Source organism: Coregonus lavaretus (assembly GCF_964263955.1).
Source record: "Coregonus lavaretus genome assembly, chromosome: 5".
NCBI classification, from domain to species: Eukaryota; Metazoa; Chordata; class Actinopteri; order Salmoniformes; family Salmonidae; genus Coregonus; species Coregonus lavaretus.
Window position 1 is genome coordinate 4,671,068 of NC_139992.1, and position 16,077 is coordinate 4,687,144.

Here is a 16,077-nt window from a genome sequence, read left to right on the forward strand (position 1 = left end):
CTACTTCATCTCATTATCACAGAATAAGTCCATTCATTGTGCCAGTAGCATATATACAGTAAAAGGAAGCCTCAGATGTTCTGTGTAAATGAATGGAGAGCTGCACAACATAGATCCAGTTGTACCGCTCATCTGTTTAGTTCTCTCTTCCATTCTGCACCCTCTCCTCCAGCTGATTGATTAGTGATTGATCAGTATTTCTCCTCATTTCAGGCCCTGTCCCAAAACGCTGAGCTTAAAACCAGACTGGGCCGCATCCACTCTGAGTCGGTCCCGTCTGAACAAACAGTCAGTGTGAACATCATCCCCAGTCCTGATGAGGTTAGCTACGTCTTCTACTGGATCAAGGCGTTGTTTTTGTTGTGATTGTCCCTGACTGGCAGGGAACTTGCCATTGCAGTGCTGAGTGTGCTTATTGCAGCCGGCTGGTAGCTGCCAGGTGAGGTCAGGGAAAACAGTGTCCCCTCTGTGGTGCTACGCATGCTGTTGTAGAGCTGGCCACGTAGCTTTAGTTAACTGGAAAACATTGTATTCTCTGCTTTTACTGCATTTACCAATTAGAGTATTGATTCCTGTCCTTAAATAAGGATGGCGCTTCCAGTATATCTTGGCAGGTGAGCTCACTGGTCGTTATGGTATGCTGACCCTGACGTCAAGGTCAATGGAACAACAATGTGATCCTACCAGGATATATGAAGGATAAAGTCTCCACTTTGACACAGTGCAGTTCTATGTCGTCTCACCACCTAAAGTCACTAGTAAAAGACGTTGTACTGATTGGTGTTTCTCTGTTTCCTTACAGGGTGGGGAGCAGAGGGGAATCCCTCTGACTCAACAGACGTCCAATGAGAGCAGGCTGTCTATGTCAGAGTCTGTGTCTGAGTTCTTCGACGCCCAGGAAGTGCTGCTGTCTGCCAGCTCGTCAGAGAACGAGGTGAGAGAGGGCTGGGGGAGGGGGGTGCTCGGTTGCTCGGTTGTCGAAGTGCTCGGAGCTCAGATAAAGCACGGCCGAGTGGCGCTGGAGTTAGTCAGCCATTAATAAAAAGGAGTGTGAGGGAGAGAGATAGCACGCAACAGAAACTCAGACGAAGTCTGACCAACTAGAGGGGAGGGGAGGGGCTCTCCAGTCTATTATGCTGCTGTCCAATGTCTCATGCCATTGTCCCCTATGATTTCCCACCAACTCCAGGTTTTCAATGGTACGCCCTTCTTTATGGATTTGACATGGTTCATCCTCCAGACTGATGGTTTGTCCGTTCCTAAGCCACAGATGGCTTTTCTCACACACTGCCATGACAGGCTCAATGCCATGAGTGCCGAGCACCAGTCAAAATGGCCCCATAAGAGCCATCACCCTTCAGGCTTGTCTGGCTGCTCCCCAGGTATGAAAACCAAGTGCTGCTAGCTGGAGTCCTGCTGAAGGATTACTCACCAAGGATGTCCATCACCAGTCTAGGGCCAAATCCTCTGCCTCAGGTGCCAGGTCCTATTCAAACCAGCAGAGTGCTGTTGGCCAAAAAAGCTCTTCCTGCAGCCGACTGTACTGCAATAGAGGCCATTACTGCCAGCAAACACAATCTTCTGTTCTCTGGCACCGTCAGTGAGTTCATTGTATGTTACTATATATAAAGTGGAAATGCTGCAGGGTCTGAATTTGTGGTGACTGCAGAACGAGGGAGAAGAGAGCGCCAGCACTGAAGGCAGTTTACTAGCCACTGACTCAGTGGCTCTGTTGTCTTCCTCTAACCCTCTAGGCCTCAGACGATGAGTCATACGTCAGCGATGTGAGCGATAACATTTCAGAAGACAATGCCAGCGTGACTGATAACGTCTCCAGACAAAGTAGGTCCTCCCTAGCTCTCCTTCCATTACAGTGGGGGGGGGGGGGGGGGGGGGGGCTAATGTGATGGAGGTGGTGGTGAACCTGCTGAGGGGATCCAGCTGACCCCCCCCCCCCCCCCCCCTTTCTGTGTGATGGCCTGGTCATTTATCAGTGAGGCAGGGATTGACCTTGCAGGCCTCACCGTGTGCCAAGAGCTGCACTCTGGGCTTATGAAAGCTGTCAGTGTAAAGTGCAGGAGGGTCTCCCTCTCTTCTGCACAGGCAGACTGTCTCCTATTCTAACCCTTCATCCTTCGACTGTGTTTCAGTCATGAACTACCTGTGGCTATTATGAGATGCAAGGATTAGGATTTGACAAAGCCTTGTAGTTCAGACAGTCATGAGTCCTGAGGATGCTCCATGACAGCACTGTACTTCTGGTTTCAGTGCCGAACGGAGACCTGGCTGGACGTGCCTTCCGTAACGGGCGGCGCCCGTGTCTCCCCGCCCCCTCGCCGGACTGCAGCAACATCAACTTGTGGAACATTCTGAGGAACAACATAGGGAAGGACCTGTCCAAGGTGTCCATGCCTGTGGAGCTCAACGAGCCCCTCAACACCCTGCAGCACATGTGTGAGGAGCTGGAGTACGCTGAGCTACTAGACAGGGCTGCCGATACGGAGGACCCCTACGAACGCATGGTACGGCCCAAACACTCACCTATCTACGTATAAATGCATGGTACGGCCCAAACACTCACCTATCTACTACAGTGAGGGAAAAAAGTATTTGATCCCCTGCTGATTTTGTACGTTTGCCCACTGACAAATAAATGATCAGTCTATAATTTTAATTGTAGGTTTATTTAAACAGTGAGAGACAGAATAACAACAAAAAAATCCAGAAAAACACATGTCAAAAATGTAATAAATTGATTTGAATTTTAATGAGGGAAATAAGTATTTGACCCCCTCTCAATCAGAAAGATTTCTGGCTCCCAGTTGTCTTTTATACAGGTAACGAGCTGAGATTAGGAGCACACTCTTAAAGGGAGTGCTCCTAATCTCAGTTTGTTACCTGTATAAAAGACACCTGTCCACAGAAGCAATCAATCAATCAGATTCCAAACTCTCCACCATGGCCAATACCAAAGAGCTCTCCAAGGATGTCAGGGACAAGATTGTAGACCTACACAAGGCTGGAATGGGCTACAAGACCATCGCCAAGCAGCTTGGTGAGAAGGTGACAACAGTTGGTGTGATTATTCGCAAAAGGAAGAAACACAAAATAACTGTAAATCTCCCTCGGCCTGGGGCTTCATGCAAGATCTCACCTTGTGGAGTTGCAATGATCATGAGAACGGTGAGGAATCAGACCAGAACTACACGGGAGGATCTTGTCAATGATCTCAAGGCAGCTGGGACCGTAGTCACCAAGAAAACAATTGGTAACACACTACGCCGTGAAGGACTGAAATCCTGCAGCGCCCACAAGGTCCCCCTGCTCAAGAAAGCACATATACAGGGCCGTCTGAAGTTTGCCAATGAACATCTGAATGATTCAGAGGAGAACTGGGTGAAAATGTTGTGGTCAGATGAGACCAGAATCGAACTTTTTGGCATCAACTCAACTCGCCGTGTTTGGAGGAGGAGGAATGCTGCCTATGACCCCAAGAACACCATCCCCACCGTCAAACATGGAGGTGGAAACATTATGCTTTGCGGGTGTTTTTTTTCTGCTAAGGGGAAAGGACAACTTCACCGCATCAAAGGGACGATGGACGGGGCCATGTACCGTCAAATCTTGGGTGAGAACCTCCTTCCCTTAGCCAGGGCATTGAAAATGGGTTGTGGATGGGTATTCCAGCATGACAATGACCCAAAACACACGGCCAAGACAACAAAGGAGTGGCTCAAGAAAAAGCACGTTAAGGTCCTGGAGTGACCTAGCCAGTCTCCAGACCTTAGTCCCATAGAAAATCTGTGGAGGGAGCTGAAGGTTCGAGTTGCCAAACGTCAGCCTCGAAACCTTAATGACTTGGAGAAGATCTGCAAAGAGGAGTGGGACAAAATCCCTCCAGAGATGTGTGCAAACCTGGTGGCCAACTACAAGAAACGTCTGACCTCTGTGATTGCCAACAAGGGTTTTGCCACCAAGTACAAAGTCATGTTTTGCAGAGGGGTCGAATACTTATTTCCCTCATTAAAATGCAAATCAATTTATAACATTTTTGACATGCGTTTTTGTGGATTTTGTTGTTGTTATTCTGTCTCTCAATGTTCAAATAAACCTACCATTAAAATTATAGACTGATCATGTCTTTGTCAGTGGGCAAACGTACAAAATCAGCAGGGGATCAAATACTTGTTTCCCTCACTGTATAAACGCATGGTACGGCCCAAACACTCACCTCTAATTATGAACGCATGGTACGGCCCAAACACTCACCTCTAATTATGAACGCATGGTACAGCCCAAACACTCACCTCTAATTATGAACGCATGGTATGGCCCAAACACTCACCTCTAATTATGAACGCATGGTACGGCCCAAACACTCACCTCTAATTATGAACGCATGGTACGGCCCAAACACTCACCTCTCTAAGTCGTATATAGCTTTATGGTTACAGTTCTAAAAAATAGAGAGACTCATTAGATGACGTTAAACCTCTTGATATTAGGATGGAGGTCTCCAGCATTAGCAACCATAGACATTCCCACCACTAACCCAGTACAGCGTGACCCAGCGTCTCCCATCACTAACCCATTACAGCGTGACCCAGTGTCTCCCATCACTAACCCATTACAGCGTGACACAGTGTCTCCCATCACTAACCCATTACAGCGTGACCCAGTGTCTCCCATCACTAACCCATTACAGCGTGACCCAGTGTCTCCCATCACTAACCCACTACAGCGTGACCCAGTGTCTCCCATCACTAACCCATTACAGCGTGACCCAGTGTCTCCCATCACTAACCCATTACAGCGTGACCCAGTGTCTCCCATTACAGCGTGACCCAGCGTCTCCCATCACTAACCCATTACAGCGTGACCCAGTGTCTTCCATCACTAACCCATTACAGCGTGACCCAGTGTCTCCCATCACTAACCCATTACAGCGTGACCCAGTGTCTCCCATCACTAACCCATTACAGCGTGACCCAGTGTCTCCCATCACTAACCCATTACAGCGTGACCCAGTGTCTCCCATTACAGCGTGACCCAGCGTCTCCCATCACTAACCCATTACAGCGTGACCCAGCGTCTCCCATTACAGCGTGACCCAGTGTCTCCCATCACTAACCCATTACAGCGTGACCCAGTGTCTCCCATCACTAACCCATTACAGCGTGACCCAGTGTCTCCCATTACAGCGTGACCCAGCGTCTCCCATCACTAACCCATTACAGCGTGACCCAGCGTCTCCCATTACAGCGTGACCCAGTGTCTCCCATCACTAACCCATTACAGCGTGACCAGTGTCTCCCATTACAGCGTGACCAGTGTCTCCCATCACTAACCCATTACAGCGTGACCCAGTGTCTCCCATCACTAACCCATTACAGCGTGACCCAGTGTCTCCCATCACTAACCCATTACAGCGTGACCCAGTGTCTCCCATTACAGCGTGACCCAGTGTCTCCCATCACTAACCCATTACAGCGTGACCCAGTGTCTCCAATCACTAACCCATTACAGCGTGACCCAGTGTCTCCCATCACTAACCCATTACAGCGTGACCCAGCGTCTCCCATCACTAACCCATTACAGCGTGACCCAGTGTCTCCCATCACTAACCCATTACAGCGTGACCCAGTGTCTCCCATCACTAACCCATTACAGCGTGACCCAGTGTCTCCCATCACTAACCCATTACAGCGTGACCCAGTGTCTCCCATCACTAACCCATTACAGCGTGACCCAGCGTCTCCCATCACTAACCCATTACAGCGTGACCCAGCGTCTCCCATCACTAACCCATTACAGCGTGACCCAGCGTCTCCCATCACTAACCCAGTACAGCGTGACCCAGTGTCTCCCATCACTAACCCAGTACAGCGTGACCCAGTCCCTGGTACTGAGAGACATGTTAGATCGTCTGCTGTGGCATTGACAGTGACAAGCCCAAAGTAAACATTCTGAAGGACAGACCTGGCCTTCCAGAGACAAAGGCCAGAAATATGCTCCGATGCAGCTGCCGACCTTGTTCAATCTCCCATCTGTTGTTCTACTGGCTTTGTTATCATAACAGGACAGTGTGTGAATACTCATGTTTTACTTGTTAGATAAAAGACTATGACGTTTCATTACTGGGATGTTGTAAACCAGTATGTTCCAGGGGTTTTACTGGTGTTTAGTTTATGGTATCATGCAGTATTTGATACACAAAGGGTTTACGCATAACTTTTAGCAGAGGAGAATTGTGTTTCAGTGTAACGCCAGCAGCCATATTGACGTAAGGCATTGTGTGTGTTTTATGCAGTTAACTTTAGTTTTTTTGGATTGTGTTGCTGTTTCTCTGCTGCAGGCCATTATGGCAGCGTTCGTCATCTCAGGATACTCCTCCACGTACTACAGAGCGGGAAGCAAGCCATTCAACCCTTTACTGGGAGAGACATATGAATGTGTCCGTGAGGACAAGGGCATGTGTTTCATCGCTGAGCAGGTAGGTTCCCACAGTACATTCATTACTGCATTTTTGATTATGATGAATGGACACGGGGGGGGGAACCTGATCCCAGATCAGCACTCCATATTTACCAATACCTTAACCCTCATACAGTGTATGTTGTCAAGAAATGAATAAATACTGTAAATGTCCCTCAAAGAACAGGTCAAATGTAGTTTCTCTAGACAGACTGGTTGCCTCAGGTCTGGGATTTCCGAGACCTTGTTAAATGTGCCCTTTCTCTTCCATGCACTGGAGTCTGTAAGGTCCATTTATTACTAACATGAGCTGCAGGCTGCACTGTTGTATTGCACTGTGCTGCAGACTGATCCTGTCAGGTCTGGAGGCTTTCAGAGTGTTTAAAGAAATACTGTTTCCCAGTCTGTTGGTAGAGGAGGGCCAGGGTCCCAGTCTGTTGGTAGAGGAGGGCCAGGGTCCCAGTCTGTTGGTAGAGGAGGGCCAGGGTCCCAGTCTGTTGGTAGTGGAGGGCCAGGATCCCAGTCTGTTGGTAGAGGAGGGCCAGGGTCCCAGTCTGCTGGTAGAGGAGGGCCAGGGTCCCAGTCTGTTGGTAGAGGAGGGCCAGGGTCCCAGTCTGTTGGTAGAGGAGGGCCAGGGTCCCAGTCTGTTGGTAGAGGAGGGCCAGGGTCCCAGTCTGCTGGTAGAGGAGGGCCAGGGTCCCAGTCTGCTGGTAGAGGAGGGCCAGGGTCCCAGTCTGCTGGTAGAGGAGGGCCAGGGTCCCAGTCTGCTGGTAGAGTAGGGCCAGGGTCCCAGTCTGTTGGTAGAGGAGGGCCAGGGTCCCAGTCTGCTGGTAGAGGAGGGCCAGGGTCCCAGTCTGCTGGTAGAGGAGGGCCAGGGTCCCAGTCTGCTGGTAGTGGAGGGCCAGGGTCCCAGTCTGCTGGTAGTGGAGGGCCAGGGTCCCAGTCTGCTGGTAGAGGAGGGCCAGGGTCCCAGTCTGTTGGTAGAGGAGGGCCAGGGTCCCAGTCTGCTGGTAGTGGAGGGCCAGGGTCCCAGTCTGCTGGTAGAGGAGGGCCAGGGTCCCAGTCTGCTGGTAGAGGAGGGCCAGGGTCCCAGTCTGTTGGTAGAGGAGGGCCAGGGTCCCAGTCTGCTGGTAGAGGAGGGCCAGAGTCCCAGTCTGTTGGTAGTGGAGGGCCAGGGTCCCAGTCTGCTGGTAGAGGAGGGCCAGGGTCCCAGTCTGTTGGTAGAGGAGGGCCAGGGTCCCAGTCTGTTGGTAGAGGAGGGCCAGGGTCCCAGTCTGCTGGTAGAGGAGGGCCAGGGTCCCAGTCTGTTGGTAGAGGAGGGCCAGGGTCCCAGTCTGTTGGTAGAGGAGGGCCAGGGTCCCAGTCTGTTGGTAGAGGAGGGCCAGGGTCCCAGTCTGTTGGTAGTGTAGGGCCAGGGTCCCAGTCTGTTGGTAGTGGAGGGCCAGGATCCCAGTCTGCTGGTAGAGGAGGGCCAGGGTCCCAGTCTGCTGGTAGAGGAGGGCCAGGGTCCCAGTCTGCTGGTAGAGGAGGGCCAGGGTCCCAGTCTGCTGGTAGAGGAGGGCCAGGGTCCCAGTCTGTTGGTAGTGTAGGGCCAGGGTCCCAGTCTGCTGGTAGAGGAGGGCCAGGGTCCCAGTCTGTTGGTAGAGGAGGGCCAGGGTCCCAGTCTGCTGGTAGAGGAGGGCCAGGGTCCCAGTCTGCTGGTAGAGGAGGGCCAGGGTCCCAGTCTGCTGGTAGAGGAGGGCCAGGGTCCCAGTCTGTTGGTAGAGGAGGGCCAGGGTCCCAGTCTGTTGGTAGAGGAGGGCCAGGGTCCCAGTCTGTTGGTAGTGGAGGGCCAGGGTCCCAGTCTGTTGGTAGTGGAGGGCCAGGGTCCCAGTCTGTTGGTAGTGGAGGGCCAGGGTCCCAGTCTGCTGGTAGAGGAGGGCCAGGGTCCCAGTCTGTTGGTAGAAGAGGGCCAGGGTCCCAGTCTGCTGGTAGAGGAGGGCCAGGGTCCCAGTCTGTTGGTAGAGGAGGGCCAGGGTCCCAGTCTGCTGGTAGAGGAGGGCCAGGGTCCCAGTCTGCTGGTAGTGGAGGGCCAGGGTCCCAGTCTGTTGGTAGAGGAGGGCCAGGGTCCCAGTCTGCTGGTAGAGTAGGGCCAGGGTCCCAGTCTGCTGGTAGAGGAGGGCCAGGGTCCCAGTCTGCTGGTAGTGGAGGGCCAGGGTCCCAGTCTGTTGGTAGAGGAGGGCCAGGGTCCCAGTCTGTTGGTAGAGGAGGGCCAGGGTCCCAGTCTGTTGGTAGAGGAGGGCCAGGGTCCCAGTCTGCTGGTAGAGGAGGGCCAGGGTCCCAGTCTGCTGGTAGAGGAGGGCCAGGGTCCCAGTCTGTTGGTAGAGGAGGGCCAGGGTCCCAGTCTGTTGGTAGAGGAGGGCCAGGGTCCCAGTCTGTTGGTAGAGGAGGGCCAGGGTCCCAGTCTGTTGGTAGAGGAGGGCCAGGGTCCCAGTCTGTTGGTTGAGGAGGGCCAGGGTCCCAGTCTGTTGGTAGAGGAGGGCCAGGGTCCCAGTCTGTTGGTAGAGGAGGGCCAGGGTCCCAGTCTGTTGGTAGTGGAGGGCCAGGATCCCAGTCTGTTGGTAGAGGAGGGCCAGGGTCCCAGTCTGCTGGTAGAGGAGGGCCAGGGTCCCAGTCTGCTGGTAGAGGAGGGCCAGGGTCCCAGTCTGCTGGTAGTTGAGGGCCAGGATCCCAGTCTGCTGGTAGAGGAGGGCCAGGGTCCCAGTCTGCTGGTAGAGGAGGGCCAGGGTCCCAGTCTGTTGGTAGAGGAGGGCCAGGGTCCCAGTCTGCTGGTAGAGGAGGGCCAGGGTCCCAGTCTGCTGGTAGAGGAGGGCCAGGGTCCCAGTCTGTTGGTAGAGGAGGGCCAGGATCCCAGTCTGCTGGTAGTGGAGGGCCAGGGTCCCAGTCTGCTGGTAGTGGAGGGCCAGGGTCCCAGTCTGTTGGTAGAGGAGGGCCAGGATCCCAGTCTGCTGGTAGTGGAGGGCCAGGGTCCCAGTCTGCTGGTAGTGGAGGGCCAGGGCCTTTGAAGGCTGTCTTTCTACCCTCTTTTCTCTCTTTATGATGGGGACCCTGTTGTTGTCATCTCTCAGCTATCCTCCCTGGCCTGACTGAACCTGCCTGAATCTGACCGACTGACTGAACCTGACTGACTGGGGCTGACTGACTGACTGAACCTGACTGACTGACTGAACCTGACTGACTGACTGACTGGGGCTGACTGACTTACTGAACCTGACTGATTGACTGAACCTGACTGACTGACTGAACCTGACTGACTGACTGACTGAACCTGACTGACTGAACCTGACTGACTGACTGGGGCTGACTGACTGACTGGGGCTGACTGACTGACTGAACCTGACTGAACCTGAATGACTGGCATGACTGAACCTAGTCTGCACTTAGCCTAAGTGCTGGTGTCAGCTGTTACCGGTTGCCCAGTCCGCATGATAGTCACGATATAATGACTCACCCTCTTCTTCTCACATCACATTTAGAATGGTTATATAATGAAGTGGTTGTTTTTGTATCTGGACCTAAAATGAATTCCTCAAAGAGGCAATAATCTAGCAGTATTGTCACTGATAAGACGTATGACGTTTGATTATCTCTTGAAGGTGAGCCACCATCCACCCATATCAGCTTGTCACGCTGATTCCAACAAGTTCACCTTCTTGCAAGGTACGTTACCAGTTGAATTACAGTGTCACACGTTGTGCACTTCCTCAATGAGGTCATGATTTTCATGTTGCATCAAGATGGTACACTGACGGCTAATTCTGCCCATTTTCTTCTCAGATGTCAGATGGAAAAACAAATTCTGGGGGAAGTCCATGGAAATCCTCCCGATTGGCACCGTCAATGTTATGCTTCCAGGGTAATCAAGCTGTGCCCTTTTCATTCAGCTACACACACACACACACACACACACACACACACACACACACACAGTCTGACATCCTCTAGACATATCCCCACTGTCACTCACTAAAGGAGGTACCTCCATAACAGTGGCCTTACCTTCTTGAAGCATTCAGGTCCCTGCTAGCCTCCCCCTGCCACAGCCATCACTCCACTCTGGGTCCCTGGAAGCTTTAAGGAGCTACCATACGCCCTATTAAAGTGCCCTAGACAGGGTTAGGGAGGGGGGAGCTGTGAGAGATGAATCACTCAGACAGAAGAGCAGGAAGGTGTGTGTGTGTGTGTGTGTGTGTGTGTGTGTGTGTGTGTGTGTGTGTGTGTGTGTGTGTGTGTGTGAAGGCTTCTGAATAAAAGCACATGGATTAAAGGACATCGCAAGTGTCTCTGCCTCAGGAAATGAGATTGCACAGGCCCTGCTATTTAGTTTGACACGTCTAACGCTCTGTGTGATTATGTGGCCCAGTAAGCATCTTAAAGAAACAGACAGACTTCTGTGATTTACTGTAGATATCCTGACTGCTGCCATATTGTGTCATTCAGCTTCGGTGACCACTATGAATGGAACAAAGTCACCACCTGCGTGCACAACATCCTAAGCGGGAGAAGGTGGATCGAACACTACGGAGAGATCACCATTAGGAACACCAAAAGCAGTGCATGTATCTGCAAACTCACCTTCGTCAAGGTAAGACGTCGGTCAACTCAGCTGTGGGTATGTCCAGTAAAATGACTATGAAGTCCAAAGACAATTACAGTGCTGAGAAAGAACCATCCCCTGAGAAAGCATGTATCACTTAACTTGGCTGCGTGGATGATGAATGCTATTTATCTTTATGATCAAAATATTACTGTTGTCTCATTTTGCTTGTAGGGAAATTACTGGAGTTCTACTGTGAATGAGGTTCAAGGGTTTGTGATGGACCAAGAAGGGAAGGTTGTGCGTCGGCTGTTCGGCAAATGGCACGAGGGCCTTTACTGTGGAGTCCCGCCCTCTGCCAGATGCATCTGGAGGCCAGGTAACTACCAGTGTTCATTTTGGCAGCTATTTTAGATTTAATCTTAGTTTTAGTCTTAAAATACCTTTTAGGTCTTTGGTCACATTTGAGTCATTTCATCCTTCGTTAGTTTTAGTTATTATCAGTCGACTAAAACTCTGGACTATTTTAGTGTAGTTTTAGTCACAGACATTTTAGTCACATAATAGTCAGTGCATTTGATTAAATGAATGAATGAATATTTAGGATACCCCTAACTTCCATGATGTGAACGTTCAGAAAGCCTTGGCCAGCTAGAACTACTGTCCCCTCATATACCTTAACGGACAACATTAGTCACTTTACCTACATGTACAAATTACCTGGACTAACCTGTACCTCCGCACATTGACTCGGTACCGGTACCCCCTGTATATAGCCTCGCTATTGTCATTTTATTGTGTTACCTTTTTATTCAATGTTTTACTTTAGTTTATTTAGTAAATATTTTCTCAACTCTAATTTTTGAACTGCTTTGTTGGTTAAGGGCTCGTAAGTAAACATTTCACGGTAAGGTCTACACCTGTTGTATTCGGCGCATGTGACAAATAAAATGTGATTTTGATTTGATATTGTGGCAGATTGTAACCAATGCCAGCCATATTGGCTGTAAAGCCTTGGCTTACAGGTTAAACAATTTACAGCAGATTTTTCTCCCCATCATAACAATCAGGGGGGCAAATAACAGTGGTTTCCTTAATAAGGGGAGAATGTGCTTTCCAAAAAAAAAAAGTATTACTGTACTCCTCATATTCAACAAATAGGAAAAAAGCATCCGCAACTTGCATTTGACTAACAGCACACATGGGAAAATAGAGGTTCTGATGTACGTCTATATATGTATAGCAGACGCAGTAGCCATCTGACATAAATAAATGCGTGTCGGTGTCGTAGCATGCCACCGGCATATCTCTAGCTGTGCCACTAGAGATCCTGGTTCGAATCCAGGCTCTGTCGTAGCCGGCCATGACCGGGAGACCCATGGGGGCGGCGCACAATTGGCCCAGCGTCGTCCGGGGTAGGAGAGGGAATTGGGTTAAGCTTCTCTTCCTTTATATAGGCTATACATATTTATTAAAATGGTAATATCCTACAGTGGACACCTAAGCATATAGGCCTATACATGTAATGCTCAAATCTCTGACAGCTGAACCGTGAGGTGGACAATTATTGTTTTAGGAAAGTAGCCTAAAAACTAATTTAAAAAAATAGGCTACAAGGTTTTGCCTATGCTACACATTGAAACCCAAGGAATAGTGTTTTTGTAATCTGTGATAGGATGTCAATGTGGCTCATTTGGCCAACATTCCTCGTTTATTGATGGTACTGGCTGCGCCAATTCGGATCTGAATGCATATGGATGTCCGGTAAATTAAAATCTTCCCTGTCATGTTGTCCGGCGCCAAATGTACCTAAAGGAAACTCTGAAATGGCATATTGTTTTGCAAGTGCTCTTAGTCCAGTGTCACGTTGATTATCCCTACACATCATGGTTCACCAGCAGCCCCCAAACATCTGAAGAATAAAGATACCAGCCAAAGAAGCTTGTATGAATTGTACTTAAACTCCCCCCTCAGACTCATCTGGAGGTTGAGCATCTCTGTACTGTGTCTTTATCTCTGTCATTGTTTATGTATTTATCTAAAAAAAAAAATAAGGACCACAATGCAAATAAGTCCCCGACCTTATTGTGCAATCCTGGTCACCTTTAAAAATCTTTGTGTGTATATATGTATTTTTTTTTCACTGACAAATAAAATCAATCAATCAATCCAAATTGTGCAGCGGACATTTGGTGAATGGAAGGAGACATCTATTGCAAAACAAACAAAAAGTGTAATGACATTGAGAGATGGTCAAGCCTTCGATACTGGGTAGGCCTACACGGTAGAGAGGGATGCATGTTCTGACTGTCATAGTCTGTTTATTGTGGTGTTGTAAACACAAACCATGATATTGAAGCGCCCAAAGTCGGTATTGTTTATTGGTTGTGTGGTCCATTGGCACAGAAACCTGTTGGTGGAAAATGTGTTGCATATATTTTATATAATTATAATTCAAAATGTTGAAAATCTGATTTCCTCCTAGCTGATCATTGTCTGCAGCCGACTCTGATAATTTGTGTAATGAACCAGGCAGGGAGAGTGAGCTCGTCTGTGGTGGTCAGCGAACCCCCAACCTTCTGGCCCGTAGCCCTGCGTGGCGTCGACTGTGTCACAAAAGCATGCCGAAGTGACAAAGTCGATATCCACGTTTTTAAACACAGGGTCGCTACAGTTATTGTTATTTGGGGTCTTAAACATTATTTGGAGTTAATTCTAAGAGGGGGAAGGGTGTTCCATTTATTTGACTGGCTGAGGGAAGGGTCATGTGAAAATATTTGTTACGTTGGGGAGGGGGGTGCATTTTTGGTTTATGACACCCTGTGTTGGACCAGCCCCCCCCCCCCAGTACATTTCGATCTGTCCCTAATCAAAGCAAAAATAGCCTACATGAAAGTATGAGAGTAAACATTATTGTGTCTAGTTGAGGTTCGTTACAAGTGAAGTGTCCTGGCTTCACATCAGTTCAAAAGATGAAAGGATTGCGTGAAATATTTTTGCATTATGATTGGACAGAACAGGTGAAAAGGAGCTTAACGTTAAATGAAATGTCCATTAGTCTCACGTGGAATTCTCGTCACATTTTCGTTGACTAAAATGAAAAGTCATTTGTAATAGTTATGGTTTGTTTCCAGGGCGTCTCGTTATCGTCATAGTTTTAGTCAGGGAAAATAGGGAGTTGACAAGTATTTTTCGTCATAGTTACTGTTGACGAAAGTAACTACGTCAGTCATACTGTTGCTATGCAGAACGCTTTGAATATTTTTAATTGGATATCCGCTTTCGTTAAGCAGATAACAGCATTAGATTAGACGATAAAATACTAGTTTATAAAGATTATAATACGGGAACAAAGAAAGTGTTGACACCGGTGTCAATAATCCACACAATGGGGGAAAAAAAGGACTTTGAACTGATTCTTGATCCGTGTGATGTCATGTGTTCCTTCCTCAGGCTCCATGCCCACAGACTACGAGCTGTATTATGGCTTTACCAGGTTTGCCATTGAGCTCAATGAGCTTTGCCCTGAGATGCAAGACCTGCTACCGCCCACAGATGCCCGCTTCAGACCCGATCAAAGGTAGAGACAGACAACCGTTGCGCCATCACACTTTCAGCTACTGTGCCCAGACGGTAATGCACTGTCTGCTTCTACTGCCACAAGTAGCATTATCAGACAGATCTGACTGGATGAACCACTGAACTAGCGCCTAGGTTGACCTTTATTGTCATGGATCTTGCCCTGGAGGCAGAACTGAGCGATTTCTGCTAGATGAACCAGCTACCAAGTCAAAATTGACTATATCGTAAAAATTCATGAAAACATAAATGTGTTTTTTTGTTCTTAATTTAAAGTTAGGGTTAGACATTAGGGTTAGCAGTGTGGTTAATGTTAGGTTTAAAATCAGATTTTATGACTGTGGCCATGCCAACTAGTGACCACTCTGCAGAGTTGCCTCCAGGGCAAGATTCATGACAATAAATGCCAACCAGCACAATGCAGCTGTTGTTGTAGTCTAATATAGACTTATAGATTGGTTGATTAGTGAAGCTCTAAAAAGGGCTAAAAGCTCGTTTTGGCACATCTAAAATAATATGACGAGATATTATTTGTATGGGTAAATATGTTTACAAGCTTTATGTGCATTTCCCTGCTGAGTGACATTTGACAGTATATTTGACTCCTAGTGATGTTTCTCCACATTAGACACCTGGAGGAAGGGAGCGGTATTTGACTCCTAGTGATGTTGTTTCTCCACATTAGACACCTGGAGGAAGGGAGCGGTATTTGAGTCATAGTGATGTTTCTCCACATTAGACACCTGGAGGAAGGGAGCGGTATTTGACTCCTAGTGATGTTGTTTCTCCACATTAGACACCTGGAGGAAGGGAGCGGTATTTGTGTCATAGTGATGTTTCTCCACATTAGACACCTGGAGGAGGGGAGCGGTATTTGACTCCTAGTGATGTTGTTTCTCCACATTAGACACCTGGAGGAAGGGAGCGGTATTTGACTCCTAGTGATGTTGTTTCTCCACATTAGACACCTGGAGGAAGGGAGCGGTATTTGTGTCATAGTGATGTTTCTCCACATTAGACACCTGGAGGAAGGGAGCGGTATTTGACTCCTAGTGATGTTGTTTCTCCACATTAGACACCTGGAGGAAGGGAGCGGTATTTGTGTCATAGTGATGTTTCTCCACATTAGACACCTGGAGGAAGGGAGCGGTATTTGACTCCTAGTGATGTTGTTTCTCCACATTAGACACCTGGAGGAAGGGAGCGGTATTTGAGTCATAGTGATGTTGTTTCTCCACATTAGACACCTGGAGGAAGGGAACGTGGAAATGGCGGCCTCAGAGAAGCAGCGTATCGAGGACCTGCAGCGCACCAGGAGGAAGTGGCAAGAGGAGAACGGCATCAAGCACGAGCCACGCTTCTTCAAGTGAGGAATGAGGGTCATTTACCAGGACATACTGTATTCCCCAGGCCAGCTTAGTGGGGGAAACAGGGAGTAGGTTGGGAAG

The 16,077-nt window shown here is 49.0% G+C and overlaps 1 protein-coding gene across 1 annotated transcript in view; it reads left to right on the forward strand.

Moving 5' to 3' along the window:
• LOC311129813 (oxysterol-binding protein-related protein 6-like) overlaps window positions 1-16,077 on the forward strand; it is a gene marked incomplete at its 5' end in the record, with an annotated part of 60,412 nt that overhangs the window by 43,925 nt on the left and 410 nt on the right. Inside the window, 11 exons of the mRNA XM_084162268.1 lie at window positions 214-321; window positions 803-934; window positions 1,755-1,842; window positions 2,269-2,522; window positions 6,356-6,493; window positions 10,110-10,173; window positions 10,291-10,369; window positions 10,954-11,098; window positions 11,285-11,429; window positions 14,504-14,630; window positions 15,873-15,995. Coding sequence (XP_084018394.1) covers window positions 214-321; window positions 803-934; window positions 1,755-1,842; window positions 2,269-2,522; window positions 6,356-6,493; window positions 10,110-10,173; window positions 10,291-10,369; window positions 10,954-11,098; window positions 11,285-11,429; window positions 14,504-14,630; window positions 15,873-15,995 — 1,403 coding nt within the window. The remainder of the gene's footprint in view (window positions 1-213; window positions 322-802; window positions 935-1,754; window positions 1,843-2,268; window positions 2,523-6,355; window positions 6,494-10,109; window positions 10,174-10,290; window positions 10,370-10,953; window positions 11,099-11,284; window positions 11,430-14,503; window positions 14,631-15,872; window positions 15,996-16,077) is intronic.